This window comes from Mastigoproctus giganteus, chromosome 8, assembly GCF_048544385.1.
Source record: "Mastigoproctus giganteus isolate SK-2022 chromosome 8, ASM4854438v1, whole genome shotgun sequence".
Taxonomy (NCBI): domain Eukaryota; kingdom Metazoa; phylum Arthropoda; class Arachnida; order Uropygi; family Thelyphonidae; genus Mastigoproctus; species Mastigoproctus giganteus.
In genome coordinates this window covers 90933027-90958453 of record NC_143582.1, presented here as the reverse complement: position 1 = coordinate 90958453, position 25427 = coordinate 90933027, and the positions used below count along the sequence as shown (strand labels likewise).

Here is a 25427-nt window from a genome sequence, read left to right as displayed (position 1 = left end):
ACGCTTAAAAGAACTGGGTCTGTGTGTGATGAGGAGAGATGTGGACGCCCAAGGACAGCATGTGAAACATTGAATCAATTAGAGAAATGTTCAAAGAGGAACCAAAGTTATTAGTTAGGGAGGGATCTCGAAGACTGAACATACTCAAGACATCAGTTCACAGAATTTTGCATTTGACACAGATGAAAAAGCCCTACCACATCCAACTGTTGCATGACCTGCATGAATAAGGTTTTCCATGTTGAGCAGCAATGTGTGCAGAACTTGTCAATCAAATCAAAAATAACAGCTTAATGGACCACACCATGAAATCTCTCCCTAATTTCACAAAGCTTTATTCCTTTGATGTGGGATGTAACATCAAAAATTCACTCATGAACATTCATCACAAATTATGGGTCTGAAAATAAAACATTAAAAAATTTTAAAAATTATAATAATATCTTTAACACATTACAAATACAGGCATACCTCGGTTAACGTTACCTCTGATAACGAAGCTTCGATATAACGAAGTCGGCAATTTCAAGCCCCCATTTAACATAAAAAAAAAATTATTCCAGTTTAATCACCTGAAATCTAAACAAACTGAAGAAATTACGGAAACCTTTGGGGCTTCTCGTGGTTGGTTCGAGAAATTTAAAAAACGGGCCAGGATTCATAGTGTAAAATTAACAGGAGAAGCTGCAAATAAGTTTCCAGAAAAACTAAAGGAAATAATTGAACGTGAAAATTTTCCATATTTGGTGTTCAATGTTGACGAAAGCGGTTTGTTCTGGAAACGGCTACCAACAAAAAGCTTCATTTCTATTGAAGAAAAATCAGCTGCTGGGTTCAAAGCAGCCAAAGACCGTTTAACGTTACTCTTCGGATCAAATGCCTCTGGCAATTATAAATTAAAATTGTTATTAGTTTACCATTCAGAAAATCCGAGGGCGTTAAAAGGTAACATAAAAATGAATTTACCTGTAATATGGAAAGCAAATAGAAAAGCGTGGGTTACCAAGGAGTTATTTACTGATTGGTTTGTTAACCACTTTTGTCCTGAAGTAAAACGGTATTGTCAAAAAAAAAACAACTTTGAAGAAAAAGCTCTTTTGTTGTTAGACAATGCTCCGGGACATCCTACTGATCTTAACACGTTGGACACATGCATTCCTGTCAAAGTTGTGTTTCTTCCAGCAAACACAACTTCCCTGATTCAACCATTGGATCAGGGAGTAATAGCATCATTTAAAGCTTATTATCTGCGTCGAACATTAAGCAGTTTAACTGAACTAGAGGATAAAGAGGAAATGACAGTTAAAACTTTTTGGAAAAACTACACCATTAAAAACGCAATTGAAAACATTGATAGTTCTTGGAAAGAAGTCACTAAGAAATGCTTAAATGGAGTTTGGCGCAAAATATGGCAAAATAAGTTTGGCCCAGAAGTTGTACTAGAAGAAGAAAATAACATCCAAGAAATTAGAAATGAAGTTATCCAGATGGCTCAATCAATAGGTTTCGAAAATGTCGATGAAGAGGATGTTAGAAATTTATTGAATGCAGAAGATGATGTTTTTTTTAGTGGAAGATTTAGAAAACCTTGTTAGCAACGAAGACAAAGTTAATGAAGACGAAGTTAAAGAAGTTCCTGCCGAAAAAGTGTTAACAACCAAAGATTTAAAAAAAGGTACTTAAATGACATTGAAAACGTTTTAAATTTTTTTAGTGAAAATGATCCTGATTTAGGAAGAAGTGTTATTGTTAAGCGATCAGTGTTAAATGCAATAACTCCGTATAGGCAATTGCTAAATGAAAGAGAAAAAGAGCATAAACAACAACTTTAGACTCGTATTTTAAAATGTGATTTCACTTTGTATGTAAGTTGACTGTTTATTTAATAAAACTTTTCTTTGTTCGGAAAAAAAGCTTTTCATTTTCTTTACGTAGGAACGTATCCCTATTCTGGCCATAGTATTTTTACCTCTGAAAACGAAGTTTCGCTTAACGAAGTAATTTCGTAGAACGCATCCTATTCGTTATTCGAGGTATGCCTGTACTTATGTTTTATGTAAAAAAGAATAAATATACTTGTTGTAATGAAATTTATTTAAAAATCACTCTTTCACCAAAATACGCAGTGACTTCTGGGACACCCTGTATTACATTCAGTTACATATTATTATATAACCAACTATTATATATTATACAACAACAATATACAGTATTATACAGTATTAAAGATGGGGAATTATTAACCTTACCAGTTTATTTGATGCACTGAACTGATTCTCTCCAATAGCAGATGAAAATGTTTGTGCGACAGGCGTCTGAAGTTTAACTGGTCTGACAGGATTATTTAGAGACTGTGCACAATTAACTCCTGCTGGAGAAACAACTGCTTGTGTTACGGGTGGTTCGAGTCTGAGAGGCCTAACAGGTCTCTTTAAAATATGGAGACTGTTTTCTGCTGCAGAAGAAACCACTGCTTGAGTGACAGGTGCATGGAGTCTAATAGGCCTATTTATTATATGAGCATTATTACCTACAGGGGCCGGTGACAATACCTGATACCTAATGGGTCTAACTGACCTACTGATAGTCTGTACACTATTTTCTCCACATGTTGATGTAACTACTGGTTGAATTCTAATCGTCCTATTTACTGTCTGTGTAGAATTAATTCTAGGCGAAACAAGTGCTTGAGCTATAGGAGCGTGAATCTTAGTAGTAAGTCCGTTTACTGCCTGTAGAGGATTTTGTCTATTGGTTGACAAAACTGTTCCTTGTGTTGTAGGCACCTGAATTCTAACTGGTGTAACAATTCCATTTACTGCAGGAGATGAATTCTGTCCACAGGCTGAAATCACAGATGTTGTAGGCACTTGAACTCTTACTGGTCTAACAAGTCCATTTACTATCTGAAGATGATTCTGTCCAGTGGCAGAAGGAAGTACTGTTTGTGGTGTTGGTGTCTGAAGGGTAACTGATCTGGCAGACTTTGCAATTGTATGGAGTGAATTTTGTACTGGCGAAGGAGAAACCGTACATGCTTCAACCCTAAGTGATCTATTAGGTCCATTTATTATTTGAAAATTCTGCCTTGCTGAAGAGGAATTTGTTAATTGTGTTATATGTGGATGTATTCTAACTGGTGTACTTGTGGCATTAAAAGAATTAAGTCTGTTGATAAAAGAAGTTTCTGTTTGTGTTATACTGGTTACAATCTCACTGGATGGATCTGATACATTTGTAGAATTTTCTTCAGTAACTGCTGCTTCCTCTTGTATTATGCCTGCTTGAAGTAATGCTTCCAGTAACAAGTCAGACATTCTACAAAATAAAATAAAAATAGTTTATTATATACACACATAACAACATAAATATAGTGAAAATCTGCATAGTGCATTACATTTTGTAAAATACAAAAATAATAATAAAAAAAAATTTTAAAAAATACAGGTGGCCCTCTACAGGGATATGTTCCTAAAGAGCATGACTTAATTTTTTTTACACTGACATAGCTAGTATAATCTGAATGATACAAACATTGCTATTTGTATGAAACTTGCCATTTTGTGCCCAGTAACATAACAACAGAGATGCAGATTACAAGAAATCTATGCCAAAGGATGCAAAGAAAAATAGCAAAGACTTCTTTATTTATATAAACTCTAGAAGGAAGGGAATGAATCAGTTTGGTCCACTTGATATTGATTGTTCGACCGTTGATGATCCTGCTCAGACAGCTGACAAACAATGAGCATTTTGCATCTACATTCAAACATGAGGAATTCTGTAGAGAAGTGGATGACAAAAGCTTATTATATTCTAACAGAGAGCCAAATGGTTTTGTAATAACTGAGAGCAAAGTGGAGGAGAAATTGTTTTAATTACACAAAAGAAATGCTCCTGGGGGAGGGGGATCTATCCAGTTATATTAAAGGAGGTGGCAAAGGAAGTAATCAAACCCTTACCCATAATTATGAGAACATCGTTGGACTCAGGAGAGGTCCCCATGGACTGGAGATGTGTGAATGTATCTCCATTTCACAAAGCAGCATCAAAGGGTGACAAGTAATTACAGACCTGTAATTTAAATTATGTTCTGGAGAAAATAATGGAGTCACTGGTTAAAGAAGAATTGTAGGATCATCTAAACAAGACTGCAGTAATAATTCAGACAGCATGGGTTTGTTAAGGGGAAGTCATGTCTGATCAATTTGATTGGGTACTATGATGTGGTCACAAAGGAACTGAATGCAAAAAATAATTTTGATATCATATACTTGGATTTCAGGAAAGCTTTTGATACTGTTACACATGGAATACTACAGTACAAACTGTAGCAGTATGGCATTAAGGGCAAGTTGTTACAATGGATAAAAGGATGATTGAGTGGGAAAAGACAAAGTGGTAACAAATGACACTGCTCTTCATGGACTAATGTTATTAGTTGAGTCTCACAGGGTTCGGTGTTGGGGCAATTGTTGTTTTGTATATTTATCAATGATATTGATGAAGGTATATCAGGCTTAATATTGAAGTCTGCAAATAACACAACGGTTGGTAGGGTTGTTAATGGCAGTAATGACAGTATGCTACTGAAACAGGATCTAGAAAAGTTGGGCAGATGGGCTGAGAAGTAGTAACTGAAGTTTAAAATTGACAAATGCAAAGTACTGGATATGGGTAGCAGTAACCCCAGAGAAATGTACGAACTGTGTGGTACTACATTCGGGTAGTGGAGAATGAAAAATAACTGGGGGTAATTGTGCAGTCAGATATGAAGTTTTCTGAGCAGTGCAGACAGGCTGCCAGAGCAGGACACAGGATCTTGTCAATGATATACAGGAATTTTGCTAGTAGAGATAATGAGATGATTATCCCTTTGTATAAGGCAATGGTCAAGTCACACCTTGGGTCTGGAGGCCTCATTGTAGAAAGGATATAAATTTGATAGAACAAGTACAAAGAGGGGCAACAAGATTGGTGAGGGGGGAAAGGCGGGTTCTTCTCTTACCAAGAAAGGCTTAAGTTCTGCAAATTGCAGCACCTGGAGAGTGATCACCTGCGAGGTGATCTGATTGAGGTATATAAGGCCTTGAATGGGTTGAGCAAGCTGAATGCTGATGGGATTTTTCCTCTTGCTCAGACTAAGAACCTGAGGGGGCACAGTTTCAAATTGAGGAAAGATAGTTGTATAATAGATGTGCAGAAATTTGTCTTTAGCCAACTGGTAGTTGATTGGTGTAACAGGCTTCCATCTTTTGTTGTGGAAGTTGATAGGTTAAATAAATTCAAGGGAGAACTGGACAAACTTTTGGAGCAAATGGATGGGTGAAATGGGGTTTTTTTTTTTTTTTTTTTTGGCTGATGCTGCACAAGCTTGCTTTCTTGCATCATATGCCTCTACTAATGCTAATGGGTTGTTGACAGTCAAAACGAATCCTTTGGCTGATGACTCAGTTGTTATAGAAAATGTGACTTGCATCACTGAGTCACTTTGATATAAGTCATCATTCAGTATAATAGCAGTACCAATTAAATACCTAACCAGTCCAAGGTTTAAATGGGTGAGGGGGGGGAAGTATGTGATGTATATCAGTCTAGGTATGCTACTGACTCATTCTGCACACCAAATAATCAACACAACTGAACAAAAACTTCAATCTTCATTCAAGCAAAAATGAAAATATGAAATTACTAAATAGATTAAATTTAAAAATACAAAATACAGTTTGCATACTATACCATGACCCTCAAGAGGGCAGTGCAGTTTGGAGTGAAGAATGGCTACTTAACGAAAGGGAGGTTAGTCAGTAGAGGTTAGTGTTGCTGAACTTGTCAGTACTAGTAAAGCTAATTAGAGCTTGCCTTTGTCATACCATTCAGTTATGCTATTTGTATAGTAATATCAGTTAATAAGTTTTACTGTTTTTAAATATAGGAAAGAAACAAGTCAGCAGCAAGAAATGTAAAATTATTAGCAATGTTATTTGAAAGTATTGTGTAATGATATATATAAATTACTGTAAAAAAAAAAAAAATCAACCAAACAAGCTGCCCTTGCTATTGAAAAATCAGAAAAAATAATTAAAAGGATTTAATGAAAAGGTATCAAACAGAATGGCAAATTTTTATTGTACAAAAAGAGACTGAAGTAATAGTAAATACACTGATGACTTTAAACAATGTGATCCACCAAAAGATAAATGAATTCTATGAAGTGAAGAAAGAGGTAGCAACAATGAAGAAATTACTTAAGGTGATAGAAAGAGAAATAAATTTCAGTAGTATTACCAAGCTGTTAAGAAAACATTATATAGAGATTTAGGGTTTCAATTTGAAAAATGCAAAAACTTGAAGTGCACTAATTAATTGGACAACTTTGCACTGCTGCTTAGTTTAACGAAAGCAAAAAACATTATTTACCCCAAATGAAACAGATTCATAAAATTACACAGTTGTAAAATCGTGGCAGTGATGAAGCAGGAGTTCATGATAATTCAAATGCAGGACATCAACTAAATTATGCATGGATGCAACTGAAACAGAGAACAGAAAATAAGGCTTTAAAATTAAATATGGCTAAACTAATAACTAGAAAACAACTGAAAAGATAAAATATATATTTCCTGTCAACTGAAGCCAATCAGTTAACAGAAATATTTGGTGGTATAATTTAATTACTGCTCAAATGGAGGTAACAGCTGGCACTAATTCAGCAATACTCATTGCAATTTCCAAATTCAATGAGTAGTGCTCATGTGATATTAGCATTAGTAGAGGCACATTATGAAAGAAAGGAAGCTTATACAGCATTAGTCAAAAAAAAAAAAAAAACACCCTTCCCATTTCATCCATCACTCCAACAGATTGTCCTCCTCTTCCTTGAATTTATTTAAGCTATCAACTTCCACAAAGACATATGGAAGTTTGTTCCAGCCATCAACTACCCATTGGCTAAAGGCAAATTTCTGCCCATCTATTCAACAACTGTCTTTGCACAATTTCAGTTTATGCCCACTCAGGTTTGTAATCTGAGCAAGAGGAAGAATCTCATTTCAATCCATTCAATGCCTTATACACCTCAGTCAGATCACCTCACAGGTGCCTAGTCTCAATGCTACAATTTGCAGAACTTAAGCCTTTCTCTGTAAGAGCACTCCTCTGTTCCCCAACAGTCTTTTTGCCATTCTCTGCAACTCTACATCCTTCCTAAAATGACGCTTTCAGACCTGTACCCAGTACTCAAGATGTGGCCTGATCATTGCCTTATACAAGGGGATAATCACCTCCTTATCCTTGCTAGCAAAATTCCTATATATCATTGACAAGACTCACATCTAATGAGTATGGGCTTGGCACAGATTCATCCCCTTCCTTTTAGTGTTTATATAAGTAAAGAAGTCCTGAGCTGGATATCATCACTCTTCTCTTTCTTGGTGATTCCTTTCTACTCTCTCTCTCTCTGTCTGGGTAACTTGTAATTTTTTTTTTTTTTTTTTTTTTCTGGATGGTGCAGCATAAGCCTCAGGCTTCCTTGCACTATATTGCTAATAATAATAAGACCCCATGACCTGCTCTGGCAGCCTGTCTGCACTACTCAGAAAACTTCATATCTAAGTGCACAATTACCCCCAGGTCTCTTTCATTCTCGATTTCTCTGAGTATAACACCACACAGTTGGTACATTTCTCTGGGGCTATTGCTATCCATATGCAGTACTTTGCATTTGTCAACATTAAACTTCAGTTGCCACTTCTTAGCCCATCTGCCCACTTTTCTAGATCTTGTTGCAGTAGCATAATGTCATTAACAACCCTGCCAACCTTTGTATCATCTGCAAACTTCAACGTTAAGCTTAATATACCTTCATCAGTATCATTGATAAATATACAAAACAACAACGGGCCCAACACCAAACTGTGGTGGACACCACTAATAACATTAGGCCACGAAGAGCAGTGTCCATTGATTACCACTATCTGTCTTCTCCCACTCAACCATCCTTTTAGCCAGAATTTCCCAAACTTTTTTAGTCATGAAACCCTTTTCATCTCACAATATATTTACGGAACACTTGTATATTTACTGAACACACATATTTAGGGAAAGCTTATAAAACACAAGTTTACTGAGAACCAAAGAACTGTGTGCTAATATTTTATTACATACGACAAACTGTGCATCAGGAGCATCTTTATTTCCAACAAATGTAAAGCTGAAATTCAAATAAGTGTCATCATACTTTGGTTTTGGTCTTTTATTAGTTGGTTCCGGTTTTTTCACTTTGGATTTTTGGGAACAAAAGGCTGCGATTGTTCATCCTCACTTTGAAGTTTTTTTTTTTTTTTTTTGATTTGGTAGTTGTTGGCGCATCGGCTTCTGTGGCCATATTGCACCTCCCAAGGTTTTTGCAGTACTTTGATCCAAGCCCGAGGCGGGAATCGAACCCGCGACCTTTGGGTTGCCGGGCAGGTACTTTACCCACTCGGCTAGCCCGGTCAGCTCACTTTGAAGTGTGACAATATTGTGTTCGTTTCCATCGACCACAGTTGCACTACTAAAAGTACTTGCTTCTCGTTTTAAAGTTCCTTTTTTCAACCACAAATACATTTAAGTGAGGTAGGTAACATCTAAAGGAATGTGAATCGCATAGGAACCCATAACCGGAAATGTCACGGGAAAATAGTAGCAGCAGAGGCACAAGAAGTAGAAATGACACAAGGCAATAATTAGTGGCAAACATTTATTTGACATAATATTAACAATGGAGTACAAGATGGATGCATTTCATGATGTTACAATAGATGCTCGAAGGTTCCACCACGAGACATGATGCATGCGTGACACCGACGCAGCATGGATTGGCCGACACGGTCGAATACACCTGGAGTTTCTTTGACGGTAGCAGCAGCGCAGACGAGTCTTGCCACGAGATCCATTTCCATCTCCACAGGCGATTCATACACGATAGATTTGAGGGCTCCCCACAGAAAGAAATCAAGACTCGATAAATCAGGTGAGCGTGGGGGCCAGGCAACGGGTCCACCACGGCCAATCCATTGATGCCCAAAACACCTGTTCAAATGGTCATGAACGCACCTTCCATAATGGGCACGCACCCCGTCATGTTGAAACTAAATGTTGCGTCTCACATTTGCTGGAACATCTTCAAGTAATCATGGTAGAACTTGTTCAAGAAAGATCCGATATTTAGCAGAGTTCGTGCGGGATGGTAACAGGTATGGGCCGACTAAGCAGTCACCGACCATACCTGCCCACACATTTATTGCAAAACGATGTTGTGCCACATGGGGGCACACACTGCGTGGGTTGTCGTGAGCCCACACATGCGCATTGTGCTGATTGAATAAGCCTTCCTGAGTGAAATAAGCCTCATCTGTGAACAAAACATAGGCCGGAAAAATCAAGTCTTGAACATTTTCTTGGAGAAACCACTTTGCAAAAGCCACACGTGCAGGATGGTCTTGGGGGAGCAGTAACTGAACCCTTTGGAGATGAAAGGGGTGTAAGGAATCGTCATGCCAGACATGCTGTAAATTGCAACGAGACACTCCTAAGGCAGAGGCAATGGCACATGCGCTGGTAGTAGGATTATTCTGGACAGCATTCAACACACTTTTTTCCATGGCAGGAGTTAGTGTCGAACGTGGTCTGCCCGCACTACTCCTGTTACCTCTAAATGATCCATAATCGCACAAATTTTGATGCACACGTGCAAACAAACGGTGGTCCGGTACATGTCTGTCTGGGAAGCATTCTCCATAAATTCGTTGAGCGGCTCGTCCACTGCCCTCTGCTAATCCATACACTAGGTGCATGTCTGTCAGCTCACAGTTTGTATATCAATGCATGCTCTTCGTGCGGCGACTACTGCTTGAATGAGTAAACCAGAAATTTTCCCTCTCGCAAACTGATGAACAGCGCTGCGTACCGACTTACAGTGATGTTTCTGGTTATGGGTTCCTATGCGATTCACATTCCTTTAGGTATTACCTACTTCCACTAAATGTTTGTGTTTATGCCCACTCAAGTTTGTAATCTGAGCAAGAGGAAGAATCCCATCTCAATCCATTCAATGCCTTATACACCTCAGTCAGGTGTATAAGACAATATCATAACTAAACTCACTTTCTCAAGAAAGCGAGTTTAGTTATGATATTGGTTCGCCCCCCTCAACCCGTGTACTCCAGGCTAAACTGCATACAAATGACATATTAGATCACTACATTGCTACTTTTTTGTAGATCTCATTACCTGTACACATAGTTCTTTATGCAAAAGCTCCAAAATAAAGTGTTCTACGGTCTATTTGATTATTAGTCTATCTTCTTCTTCTTCTTCTTCTTCTTCCAGTCACATAATTCCCTGAGATGTTGTGGCCACCAACAAATTCCTCCAACTGCATCAATCGTGTGCTATACAAGCAGTATTGGCACCTCTGTAGCCAGGTGGGCAGGAGCAGTGCGTAGCACACGCTGCTAGATTAGACAGGGGTTCGAGCTGGCGACCACCAAATACGGAGGATGCAGAAAGGTCAGAGAATGACCACCGCATATCCCCGGAGTATGACCTTAGTTGCTAATGCTCCTAAAAACCAAATAACAAACGAGCAACATCACAAAATGTCATGCCCAAAAGGTCACTGATCCCATCCTTCCACCTAGTTGCAGGTCTTCCATTTACAACAGTTTTCGGAGTTGGTTTTGTTATGGTCTCTGTGGCATCAGATAATGTGGTGGTATGCAATTGCCTACCACATGGCGGATTTTGAAAGGGGCCGGCTTTAATCATAGGAAGAGTCATCATGCATCCCACAAGATGCTCTTGAAGAGGAACGGTGACTACAGCAGAGCCCCCGGCTTAGTGCAGAAGGCTGATTACAATTTGTTTTTGCCTGGTTTCCAGAGGTTGTCTATGTATATAAACAGATATATATATATATATATATATATATATTATTCATTAGATTCACACAAGTAGTTATTATATCTTAAGTCAATGAATTTATTCATAATGTGACACTATTATCAGTCCTTCGATGTCTAATTTTTTTTTTTTTTTTTTTTTTTTTATGAAAACCCCAAACACGAAAGGTATCAAAACCTATAGTACTTAGTACCGTGCATGGGTTAAAGGAGAAGTATGGGGGGAGGGGGATGCCGGAAACTTTGCTCTAGAGACTAAACATGGGTTTCACCACTTCAAGCCCCCAATAAGCAAAGTGGTGGTATTTCACCGGTTGATGAAAGTCATCTACCACCTACTTAATGTCAAATATTTCCAATTAACTATGTCAAATATATATTAAAATAATTTTCTCCCAAACCATAAAGCATGCAATGTTTCCTTACCATAACATATTTTCATGCTGATTGGCACAGTCTTAACCCCTGATTAATGCATTTTTTACGTTTTAAAATATTCATTCCTCTTTTTCAAATTTACACTCCTTTCATATGGCATTAACTGCTGCATAATCTTCTGTATTCTTCGAAAGCACTATCTGTTAAACTGTTATTTTAATCTTAAATATTTACCACACCACACAGATATAACAAATGCATCTAATGTACCTATTCTTCTGTATGGTAAGATGTATTTTCAGTTTTTATGCTTAAACCAAATTTTAATGCAATTGAGAACACATTTTAACACAGCCACTACCACAGCGCCTACGTCATTATATTAATAACCGGAAAAAAAATAATAAAATGTTAAAAATTATAATGATACAAAAGTGGTGTACGCTACAAATATCAAAAATTTATTTCACTATTTTTTTTTAATTATTAATTACGATTTTTCGCGGAACACAGTTTGGGAAACATTGCTTTTATCCATTGTAGAAACTTGCCCTTAATGCCATACTGCTCAAATTTGTATAGTAGTCTTCCAAGTGCAACAGTATCAAAATCTTTCCTGAAATCCAAGCATATGATATCAAAATTATTTTTTGCATCCAGTTCCTTTGTGACCACATCATAGCAATCCTTTCAAATTGATCAGACGAGACTTCCCTTAACAAATCCATGTTGTGTCTGAATTATTACTGCCATCTTGTCTAGATGATCCTGCAATGCTTTTTTAACCAGTGACTCCATTGTTTTCCCTGGAACAGAAGTTAAACTAACAGGTCTCTAATTACTCGTGTCACCCTTTGTGAATTTGAGATACATTTGCACATCTCCAGTCCATGGGGAACTCCCCCGAGTCCAATGATGCTCTCATAATTATGGCCAAGGGTTTGCTTACTTTCTTTGCCACCTCCTTTAAAATAACTGGATAGATTCCATCCACTCAAGGTGCCTTTCTTACGTTTATCTTCAACAATTTTTCCTCCAATTGCTGCTCTTAGTTATTACAAAATCATTTAACTCTGTGTTACAGTTTGACAAACTTCTGGCCTTCCCCTCCCTGAATAACTCCTCTCGTTTGGATTTAGATGCAAAATATAGTAGTCAATAATCAATTTATATTATACTTTAATGAACATTATCAAACAGTTTGGTTGTTTTTGAAATGGCTGAATAAACTGACAATTAAATCAGCATTTTCATAGTGTGTTTTATTCATTCTGAAATTTTCAAGTCTAATTTAAAGCTATTGAATAACTGTTTCATTACTTATAACAAAATGATCATTCTATAATCAAGTTTTGTGTAATTCTCCCATCACTACCATTAACCTTTACATACTTCTCTTAACTGTTCTTCAAGCCATAGCTTGTCCTAGAGTTCAGGAGACCAAAATACAAGAATTAATGTAGAGGCCACTGCATGGTCCTTCTTGTCAGAACTGTGAGGGATTGATTTGGGGGACCAGATACATTGCTTCTACTGTGTCCCTGTCTGGAACCTTGCAGTTAGAGCAAGGCATACTGTTTGCTGTTGTGAACTTTGAAATTTAGGTATTCCCATGGGCAGATCCAACCTTCATATTTTTTTTCTTGGTTTTTTGGAGGGGGGTGGGTGAAGGTAAAATATTACAGGGAAATATTTTCACAAACACTTTTAATATATAACATAATTAGTATTAAGCATATGGAAGCCTGAGGTTTTTGCTCAACCAGACAACAAATAACAATAAATAATACAGACTACCTCTTTGAGATTCTCCTCATGTAGGTATCCATCCAGCTGATCTTTGAATTTCCCCAAGCTCTAAGCCTTGACCACCCATGGAGACATTTGCTTATTACAGTAATTAGCAACTGTTTGCTGAAACTAAATTTTCTGCAATCCAGTTTAAACCTCTGTCCCTAGTTCTGAAATCATTTGTAATGAAGAAAATGTCAACCTCATTCATTTTACTTTCTTCTCTGCTTAACAGCTCTGTAACCCATATATCTGAAATCGTTCCTTGGTTTCTTACAGATGGCCCTTTGCAGATTTCACTAAGCCAGTTGCCCATCTTTGGACCCTTTCAAGAAGCGAAGCTCAATGTCTTTTTGTAGATGCAGTCTCCATACTTGAAATTAGTATTCTAAGTGCAGTCTTATAACTGCTTTATATGGTGGGATTACAACCTCTCTATCATTACAAGCAAATATTTAATAAATCGTTATTAGGATACCACAAGTGCCTTCTTTACTAAACTATATAACCAGAGAACTTAAAACTCAGAACTTTTAAGCTCAGAGAACTTAAAAGTCCAACCAAATTGTAACCCCCAAATCCCTTCATTCTACTATTGCTTTCAGCCCAACCCTACCAAGTATATAAGTAGTTTTGAAGGAGTTATGCTCTTCGTTACGAAGCATACAGAATCTAAGACAGTGCACCCAGCTGACATGGGTGGCTAATGCAATCAGTTAAGTCAGTTTGGATAAGCACAGGGAAAACAAAATTAAGAGTAGCAGTGCGTTATGGGCTCAATTACTGTAATGAGTATCATAAACAACTATATACAGAGAAACAGTGCACCAATAAATCAGAATGTCTTGTAATGAGGGATTTTAATGGTAGTGAATGTAATGGTACTGCAGGTAGTGAATGAACTTGTGTATCGGTTTCTCATCCAGTAGCAAAACTTAAGGATTTGCTGAATAACTGTCTTCTACACTAGCATGTTACGAGATGTTGCAAGTTACTGATATGGTATTTCACTTTCATAAAGATGACTACAACATTCTCAGTTTTTAATTCTATTCAGTGGGACCAAGTATTGACGTTACAACAGCAAATTGTAAATGGGAACAGAAAGTAATCATAGAAGCTATTCGGCTTTTTAAACCAACTAAGAGATGCTGTTCAATTCTTAGAATTAATATGTCAGATGAACTGATAACACTTGTAGCAGAGAAGAAAAATATGTGGACACAAATTATAAGGGGGTACAAAACCTAGGCATAAACTAGTCTGCAACCAAATCACAAAGATTATGAGAAGACACTGGAAAAGAATACAAACAAAAGCAGCAGACTTATTTACTTATGTAAACACTAGAAAGGGAATGAATCACATTGGTCTGCTTGACATGAATATTTTAGCTGATGAACATGCTCCCATTACTGAAAAACTGAATAGATATTTTGCATCTATATTCACATGACAATTTTTTTAGGGATGGGAATACCAGTCTATTAAATTCTAATAGGGAGTTGAATGATTAGGGATAACTGAGAGGAAAGTGGAACAGAAATTGAAGTTAAACCTAAAAATGGTACCTGGAATGGATGGATCTATCCAATTATATTAAGGGAGCCAGCAAAAGAGGTAAGTAAACCTTCAGCCATATTTATATGCAAATACATCCCCAATTTACAAAATATAAAGCAAGTAATTTTATACTTAAACTTCTCTCCAGAAAAAAAAAAAAAAATAGCCATAGTCTTCTTTCCTGAAATTAAAATCCATGTCTTCACCTTTAACAACTGTAACATAATTCTCATCTTTCAGCCAACACCTGTGTGATCACTACCTGTCAATGGTTCCTGTACGTTCAGCCCTATGATGTCATCTGATTTATGAGTAATAATGAGGTTTAGAATATTCTTATCTCTAGCAATTTCTCTGCTAGTACATGACATGCTGGTACAAATAAAAATCATCTAGTTTATTTATAAATTTTGTTTCCCTCCCACTTGATTCCATGCTGGAAGGCATAAGTAACTTCTGATTCAGAAAAAGCTATTTAAAGTGCCCAGGTTGCTTTTGATAAGCAGTATGACCCCATCACCACCCCTTCTGTTTCCCTAAAATACACTATCATACCATGGTGGAACTTCTCGTCCCCAATTTCTGAGTGGCACTATAAGCTTGCTTGCTTTCTTGCATCACATGCCTCAACTAATGCCAGCCACATTATGTCAGCATTTCCCCAATATAAGCACTGGGATCAGATGACATAATAGGGCTGATAGTATAGGGACCATTGACAGGTAATAGTAATCAATTAACGGCAAAGGCACAGTTTTAATTTCAGGAAAGATTACTATGACAATTTAAGCATATGGTTTCTATAAGCACTGGGAAAACAAAACTGAGAGTAGGAGTGTGTTATTAGCCTAATGACTGTGATGAGTATACCAAACAGCTATACAGAGATATAGAGTAGGCCAGTGAAGTAATACTCAATCTAATTATCTGCAGTGATAATTCATGCATTAAGAATCTGCAGATAAAAGAAACAAGGGATAACAGTGATCACAGTTCATTGATTTGATTTACTTAAGGTTGTAACTACCATCGAGGGTAAAGGGAAAAGTGTTTGCTTTCGTAAGAGTGCCTACAATTGTCTCGGACAGTTTTTAAATTCTATGCAGTGAGACCAACTGATGATGTTACCAACAGCAAATTCTAAAAAGGAAGCAGAATCACAGAAGCTACAAGCCTTTTCATACCAAGGAAGAAATACTGTTTGTAGTAGTGGTGGCATGTGATGCAAGAAAGCAAGTGTATGAGCTTATGCAGCATCAGCCAATAAAAAAAAAAAAAAAATTTCACACAACCATTCCCTCTAAACGTTTGTCCAGTTCCTCCTTAAATTTATTTAACCTATCAACTTCCACAACGACAGATGGAAGTTTGTTCCAGCAGTTAACCACCCGCTGGCTAAAGGCAAATTTCTGCACATCTATTCTACATGTCTTTTCTTAATTTGAATTTATGCCCCCTTAGGTTTGTAATCTGAACAAGTGGAAGAATCCCATCAGAATTCAGCATGCTCAAACCATTCAAGGCCTTATACACCTCAATCAGATCACCACGCAGGTGCCTAGTCTCAAGCCACTGAAATTTGCAGAACTTAAGCCTCTCTTGCTAAGAGGATCTCTTCATTCCCCTCACCAATCTTGTTGCCCTTCTCTATACATGCTCAAGCAAATCTACATCTTTCCTAAAATGAGTACCTGTACGTAGTACTCAAGGCATGGTCTGACCATTGCCTTATAGAGAGGGACAATCACCTTTTCCCTGCTAGCAAAATTCCTATATATCATGGAAAAAAAACCCGTGGCCTGCACTGGCAGCCTGTCTGCATTGCTCAGAAAACTTCATATCTCACTGCACAATTACTCCCAGGTCTTTTTCATTTTCTACCACCTTAGAGAACTGTAACCACACAGTTGGTTACGTTTCTCTGAGGTTACTTCTACCTATATGGAGTACTTTGCATGTGGCAAGGTTAAACTTCAGTTGCCACTTCTCAGCCCATCTGCCCAAATTTTCTAGATTCTGTTGCAGTAGCACACTGCCATTACTGTCATTAACAACCCTGCCAACCTTTGTATCATCTGCAAACTTTGACACTAAGCCTGATATACCTTCATTAATATCACTGAAAAATATACAAAACAGTGGATCCAACACCGAACCCTGTGGAACTCCACGAATTACATTAGTCCACGAAGAGCAGCACCCATTGATTACCATCCTCTGTCTTCTCCCACTCAACCATCCTTTTATCCATTGTAGCAACTTACCCTTAATACCATTCTGCTCCAATTTGTACAGTAGTCTTCCATGTGCAACAATTCAAAAGCTTTCCTGAAATCCAAGTATATGACATCAAAATTATTTTTTGCATCCAGTTTCTTTGTAACCACATCATAATATCCTATCAAATTTGTCAGACAAGACTTTCCCTTAACAAACCCATGCTATGTCTGAATTATTGCTGCAGTCTTGTCTAGATGATCCTGCAATGCATCTTTAACCAGTGACTCCATTATTTTACCAGGAAAAGAAGTTAAACTAACTGGTCTGTAATTACTCATGTCACCCTTCGATTCCTCTTTGTGAATTGGGGATACATTTGCACATCTCCAGTTCGTGGAGACCTCCCCTAAGTCCAAGGATGCTCTCATAATTATGGCTAAGGGTTTGCTTACTTCCTTTGCTGCCTCCTTTAATATAACTGGATAGATCCCATCCACCCCAGGTGCCTTTATGTTTAACAACAACAATTTCTCTAAGCCTTTAATAATTTCTGTTAAAGGCTTAGACTTAAATGGATGTCAGATGGACTACAGAGACAAAATGGCAAGTGCATGGGATGCATATAAATTATCATATGATTCAGAAATCTATGGTAGATATAAATTAGTCTGTAATCAAGTCACAAAGGAGGTCAGGCAAGCTGAGGCAGATTATGAAACATCCCTGGCAAAGAATTCAAAGAAAAATAGCAAAAGACTTCTATGTTTATATTAACAGTAGAAGGAAGTGGTTGAATCATGTTGGACCACTTGATGTCTATGGGTTTACTGTTGAAGAGGCTGCTCAGGGTGCAGACAAAACAAATTGAAAATGTATTTTGCATCTACATTCACATATGAGGAATTCTTTAGAAGTTTCTGACAAAGAAAAGCAGAAAAGGCTTCTATGCTCATATTAACAGTAGAAGAAAGGAACAGAATCACATTGGGCCACTTGATGCAAATAGGTTAACTGTTCAAAACCCTGCTCTGGTTGCTGACAAATCGAATAGGTATTTTGAATCAGCATTCATACGTGGGAATTCTTTAGGGGAGGGAATGCCAAAATTTTATCAAACTCCAATGAGGAGCAAAATGACTTTGTGATACATGAAAGGAACATGGAAGAGGAATTGTTGAAACTGAACATAAAAAAAGGACCTGGGATGGATGGAATCTATGCAATATTAAGAGAGGCAGCAAAGGTGGTAAGCAAGCCTTTAGCCATAATTATGAGAGCATCGTTGGATTCAGGGAAAATCCCTATGGACTGGGAATGTGTGAATGTATCCCCAATTCACAAATGGGGGGGGAGGAATCAAAGGGGTGACTCAATCAATTTATAGACCTGTTAGCTTAACTTCTGTTCCAAGGAAAACAATGGAGTCACATTAAAGAAGTAATGCAGAAACATCTAGCCATGAGTACAGTTATACTTCAGACAAAACATGGGTCCATGAAGGGGAAACCTTATATGACCAATCTGACTGAATACTATGATGAGGTCACACAGAAACTGGATGCCAAAAATAAATTTTAATTAAAAATAATTTTTAAAAATAATCATATACCGTATTTCCCCATGTATAAGACGCACCTTTTTTGAAAAATTTGGGATCTAAAAACTGGGTGCATCTTATACAGTGGTTGTAGATTTTTTTACTTGCATTTCCCGCTTGTTGTCTTTGCGCTCATTGTTTTGCACTTGTTACCGGTATATTAGGTTACATTTTGCCACGTTCTGCCCAGAAATGGCTCAGAAAAGATTTTCGTACAGTGCTGAATTCAAGTTAAAAGTGATCCGGTTTGCAAAAGTGAATGGAAATCGTGCTGCTGAATGTAAGTTTGGTCCTCCTCCAACTGAGAAAACAATCCGAGACTGGCTACGGGAAGAAGAAACCCTACTGAAAACGCCACAGCAGAAGAAGGCCATGAGAGGCAAGTTAGCAAAATGGCCTGATTTAGAAAGGGAATTGAAGATATGGATTGAAGAGCAAAGGGCAATTGGAATTCCTGTGTCCACAAAGATGGTTCAGCATGAGGCAAGAAGAATTGCTGATAAAAAAGAAGTTACTGATTTCAAAGGAGGACACAATTGGTGCTTCAGGTTCATGAAACGGAATGGACTAAGCATGTGTACACACACCAGACTTGCCCAAAAGATGCCTGAAAGCTATGAGCAGAAGGTCCTTGAATTTCATCGTTTTGTTATTCAATGTCGGAAGACACATCAGTTTGAGTTGGGACAGATTGCAAATATGGACAAAGTCCCCCTTCAATTTGATGCCCCAAGTAACAGCACTGTTGATAAGAAGGGGGTGAAAACTGGAACTGTGAAGACAAGTGGACATGAAAAGAGCCATTATACAGTTGTTCTAGTTTTTTGTGCTGACGGAACCAAGCTACATCCTATGCTGATTTTCAAACGCAAAAACAATGCCAAAAGAAGACATTCCTCGAGGAGTGATTGTCCACGTTCATGACAAAGGTTGGATGGATCAGGATGGGATGAAGATCTGGTTTGAGAAAGTTCGGAGCAGGAGACCAGGCAGGCTCTTATGCAAACTTGCTCTATTGGTGCTTGATCAGTTCAGGGCGCACATAACAAAAAACACAAAGATTGCTGTAGAGCAAAAAACAAAACTTGCCGTCATACTTTGACATCCCAGCTCCAACCACTTGATGTCAGCATTAACAAACCCTTCAAAGCTGACATGAGAGACGAATGGAACCAACGGATGAAGTCTTCTGGGGACAATTTGACACCAGCAGGAAGAGTGAAGAAACCAACTATAGGAAAAATTTGTACTTGGATGAAAAGATTCTGGGATAATATCAAGATTGAGATCGCTGTCAAGTCATTTAAGAAGTGTGGCATTTCAAATGCCATAGATGGAACTGAGGACAAGGCAATATATGAAGACAGTGATAACTGCTAATCAGACACAGATAAGGACAAGCTAATGGATGGGAGTTTTGACAGCGATGAGTTGTATGAATTTTATGATGAATAAAACTTGAGTTCAATAACTTTATGTAATACATTTTTTTTTCAAATTTTGGGCCCAAAAATTAAGGTGCGTCTTATACATGGGAAATACGGTACTTGGATTTCAGGGGAGCCTTTGATACTGTTACTTTTTTTTAATACTTTGATACACATAAAAGAGTACTGTATAAATTGGAGCAGTGCAGAATTAAGGATAAGTTACTGCTATGGATAAAATGATTGAGTGGTAGAAGACAGAGATTGGCTATCTCTGCCTAAAGAGATAGCCAATCTCTGTGTAGACCTAAATGGATGTTGATTGAACCTTCTCAATGCTGGCTCAACCTTCTTTAGTTGGTATAAAAAGCCTAACGGCTTCTGTGTTTATTTTCTTGAATTATTTCCATTTAGAATTTGCTGATGGTACCATCATCAGTTGTTCCCTCTGTATAGAATTTAAAAGACTGACACCACTACAGTCACCTTTCTGAAAGCAAAACCCATTCCCTTTACCAATGATTGTAGTTACATCCTTAAGTAAATCACACATCAATACACTGCGACCTATTGGTTCGGTTCTTTTATCTGCAGATTCTTAATGCATGAATTTTAACTGCTAATAATCAGATCAAGAGTATTACTCTCTCTTGTTGCCTCTCTAACATGCTGCTCTAGAAAAGTCATCCAATAAATCCACAAAAGTCATCCTAATGTGGGAGTGACCAATCTACACCAGTCAAGATCTAGAAAGTTAAAACTGCCCATTATAAAACATTCTGGTTTACTAACCCACTCTAGTTCTCTGTACAGTTGTTCATTGTACTCATCAGAGTCATTAGGCCTATAACACACTCCTCTAATTTTTGCTTTCCAGGTGATTATGTCACATCAAACTGACTTAACATTGCACTTTATGTGCTCCTATCCTGTCTGTTCTTTCTTATACATTGTATTCTCCATATTCCAATTCTACATCCTTTATATCTGATATCAGAGATGAGGAGTTGATGACTCAACTAGCCCTTCAGATTCATCAAATTTATCTCCTAGCATTGGTATACATGCACCTGTTCTTACTCTTAGTTACACTAACACAGGCCATGTATTTACATATTCCATGATGAATCACAGCAGGTTTTGAAATTAACAGCACCTTGCTTCCAGGGTGCTGTACGTTCCAACAGAAGCAGTGCAGTGCTAGAATCACTTTCACTTCTACCTGCGGCTCTTATTAATCTATTAGTCTGTGTACCATCCCTCAAACTTGCAGTTTTCCGGACCTTCTAACACTGCCTTGATAGCATCAGCAAATATTATTGCACCCTTTCTATTTAAGTGTATCCCATCCCTGTGAAAGCAGTCTCTCCTGTTAAAAAAACACAGACACAAATGGTAAAATGAAGGATTAAAGACCACAAACAATAAAATGTACTATCAAATAGGTTTGTGCTACTGCATTATGTTTATATGTAGGCAACTACTAAGTAGTTACAAAATTGGCATCATTTAAGTATATCTCGTATTGTCAATGCCTGCAAAATTTTATACACACCTGCTATGTTTCTTAGTGATCATCAGTTCCCTTTCAAGAAAATTCTCACTTGAAATGAGGTAGGAAATATGCAAAATTTGCTTTGGATTAATTAGAAAGCCTGGGATAATATTCCTGAAGTCCTTTTTTCTCCCACCAATTTAGTGTATCGACAAAAGAGGAATATATACGAATATCAGTTCTATTTCAATAATGCCGAATGCTCTGATTTTCTATTTGAACAGTATGTGTCAGTAAAATCTCCTGCCCAATCAAGTTTGATTTCTTCATAGAAAATGTTACTTGATGAATATGCAGAAGCAAATAAAAAATACTGACCAACACCAGTCCATCAGCTGTAACCATGAAACTGTGTCAGAAAAAATGCAAAAAGAACATTATAAACTGGATATCCTAATACATTATTCATAACTTTTTCTTTGTACTCTAATCACTAATAAATATGCCAAAATATAATGCAATCCCATTCTGGAATTAAGTCACTGTCATCTTAGTTGTTCACCTTCTTCAGTCTTCATTTTTAACATTTTCTACACACCATTCATAACATGGTCTCTTCCTTTCATAATTCTAAAAGCTGTTGATGTCACACTTGGGCATATTCTTTAAGTTCTCAGTATTATATGAGTCACCAAGAAAATGGTTTGTGATAAGTCAAGTGCCAAGCTATGTCCGTCACACATTCCACTTTATCCAATTTAGTAACCCTGGGTGTTGACATATACAAGGTCAAAAATGCCACCTAATATATTTAAGGTGAAGTAGGGCAATATCAGGCAACTCATTGTGAAAATGGAGCATGCTCCATTAAAAGTAAATGCTTTTCTGTAAATGACATCTCTCTCTCTCATGTAGAAATTCTGTATGAAAAATCTGTTGTTTACATAAAAATCTTTAATTTTTTCCCCTTTGAAAATGAATTGTTTGCATGCCTATTATGATAATAGGAAAATTCTATTTCTATATAATTCTAGATATTTAATTTCTTTTCATTGTTTTTGATTTTTTGGTCAAGAAAATGTACCAATGTGTTTGCACAGGGTTAAGCAAGGTTACCCAAACAGAAATGTGGAACAAGTAGTGTCACCAGCAAAACTGTGGTTAAGAATTCCAGTGACCAAAAATTTCAAAATCACTGTTTTGTGAATGAATATAATTTTATTTATTGATTGTTTTGCTAGAACAGAGATTTAATCTTTAATTGAAAACATTCTCCATTGTCCATCAGCAACTGCTCTTGACATTCTCAACATAACTGAAGCAATTCCTCTTAATAATTCTCCAAAGGAACAAAGAAAACTTAATTTTAATTCTTCTAAAACTAATTAAACAAATTAAGGAATTAAGGTCCAAATTAAGGAAAAAAATGTCATAAATATTTACCCAATTCTGAATGGCTCTGGATGTAGGATTGTTTAAATTTTAAAAAATGACTACAGAGTTTTAAATGGCAATAAAATAATAACACAAATGGAATAGAAATATAAATGACATGAAATTATTTCATAATACCAAAAGAAATGAAGAAATAAAATACAGCTTTAATTTTCTAGTACTGGAAATGTTCTGCAAGCATATCAGTATTTGGCAAAAATGCTGGGCATAGCTATCTGTAATTTTTATTCTTTATCTTTGTTTCATTTTGTAAATTATCTGTTCACATTTATTGATACTCTTGATCTAGGAATATAATTGTTGGGAAAGCTTACATGAATGTATGTGGTTCCTCTTCTATATTCAGAGAAATGACAAAAAAAAAGTCTTATGTCAAAGAAGTTAAAATTTTATTTCAGAATATAAAATACATACTAAATATTGATTTTTAAAAGTGATGCAAATATTGTCTGCAGAATAAGAAATAAATGCTTAAAATTACAATTTTTTTCAGCAGGCCACCACAGGACATGTGAAATGCTCTGTAGGTCAGGTCCAACCCACAGGTTGCCCATCCCTGGTTTACAGCTTTCCACTAGTTAATGTTAATCGATTCCTGTTCCTTTCTTCCGTTCCACTTCCCTCTTTTCCATTTTCCCACTACCTTTTTTTTTTTCGATCCTATTATTTCTTTCTCTCCTTTTTTCTACCACTGATTTAGCAGATGCTACTACACTACTCCTGACTAGCACTGTCTTGCATGATTACAAATCATGGCTCCAGTGTTACATAATTTCATTAAAAAAAATTAAACTATTAAAGGCACCTAGTGTAGTCATGTTTTATCACTTTTATTTATTTATTTTATTTGTCATCATTCTATTTTTGTTACAAATAGATAAGCTTTTTAGCTTAAGTTTCATTAAGTTTATCTTGACTTATTCAGTTTATAATATTTTATACCTCAAGCAAGATATTAAATATCAGAATTTCAGAACGTAAGAATTGATTGCACAGCACTCGACAGGTGCCTTTCAAAAATAACGTTCTCACGTTACTCTAATCAATGGCTAAAAATCTGAGATTTTTCTAGCTTTCTAAATGCATACAAACTTTAATACAATAGTTCTGGATTTTTTTTTCTTGTGGTTTCTGCATAGTAATTAAATGGGAGCATCTGTCATGCCACCGTTTGCATAACACTTTTTCCATTATGTAAAAAAACGGTTAGGCTGCAAATTGAATATTGCATATAGAGGGCCAGTAAATTAGAATGTCTTATCATGGGAGATATTAACTATCCAGGTATTCTTGGAATTTGTAAGCTGGCAGCTCACTCAGTAGCAAAACACTTTTTAATTTGATGGATGACTACTTTCCACACCAAAATGCTAGAGAGGCAATAAGAAAAAGCCCACTATTAGTATTGATTCATCATGTATTAAGAATTTTCAAGTAAAAGTACCTTTAAGTGACAGTGATCACAGGCTACTGATGTGACTGAAATTTATTCAAAGAAAAACTGTCAGGTGTAAAGAGAAGGATTTTTGTCTTTGCAAAGTTTATTATGATGGGATCAGAAAAATTTCTCTTTTATAAACCTGGTGTGACTAACTGATGATGTTAAAAATATGTCAAATGGGAAGTGCTCAGGGAAGTAATTGTAGAGGCCATTAAGAATTTTATATAACTAAGAAATAGTGTTCAAGATACAGATCAAAAGGGGTCAGATAAACTGATGAGTTCAATGGCAGAGAAGAAAAATTCATGGGATAATTATAAATTGTTGGGGGGTGGGGGATACTGAGTCCTACAATAAGCAAAACTCTGTACCTCCAGTGTGTAATTAAGTTACTCAGGGAGTTAGGCAGGATAAGGTAGATGAGAAGTCTAGCTAATGATGCAAAAAAAAATTAAAAAAAAAATAATAAATAAATAAAAAAAAAAAAGCAGCAAGGAATGCTTTGTGTATGTTGAAGCTAAGAGTGGAATAAATCACAGTGGACAACTGGATATGAATGGTATAACTGTTGATGATTCTGTAAAAATTGAATATTTTTCATCTACATTCACATAAAGTTTTTAGAGCTGGATTAGCAGAAGTCTTTCTAATGCTGATTACAATTTAAATGATTTTATAATAACAAAGTAAGGCAGAAGAGAAATCACTGAAGCTAAAAGTGAACAAGAGCCTGGTGCGATTGAACCTATCCAATTATATTAAAAGCCACAAAAGAGGTAATTAAACATTTAGCCATCATTATGATAATGACAGAGTCCTTGTATTCAGAAGTATCTAAGAGTTCTGACAATTGGAGATACAGAAATGTATCCCCTATTCACAAGTGTGGTTCCAAAGGTAAAACAGGCACAACAAAAGACCTGTAACCCCTGCACCAAGGAAAATAAAGTAATCAATATAAAGAAACAATGCAAGTTCATCTTGATAGAAGTGGAGAGTAGTTATGAAGTAGTCATAAGGCAATAACACAAAAACATAAGGAAGGTCACACTTCACTAATCTGCTTACTATGAAGATGTTACAAAGGAACTGGATGCAAAGAATAATTCTGGCAATA

General features: G+C 36.6%; 1 protein-coding gene across 4 annotated transcripts in view; it reads right to left on the bottom strand.

Annotated features, from left to right (window-relative positions):
• The window catches only part of LOC150081714 (protein strawberry notch homolog 1-like), a 374252-nt gene that overhangs the window by 338263 nt on the left and 10562 nt on the right, over positions 1 to 25427 (bottom strand). For all 4 annotated transcript variants that reach the window (XM_090378820.1, XM_090378821.1, XM_090378819.1 and 1 more), the window contains exon 2: positions 2250 to 3318. In XM_090378820.1, the coding sequence (XP_090234946.1) occupies positions 2250 to 3317 (1068 nt within the window). In that variant the 5' untranslated portion in view covers position 3318. The remainder of the gene's footprint in view (positions 1 to 2249; positions 3319 to 25427) is intronic.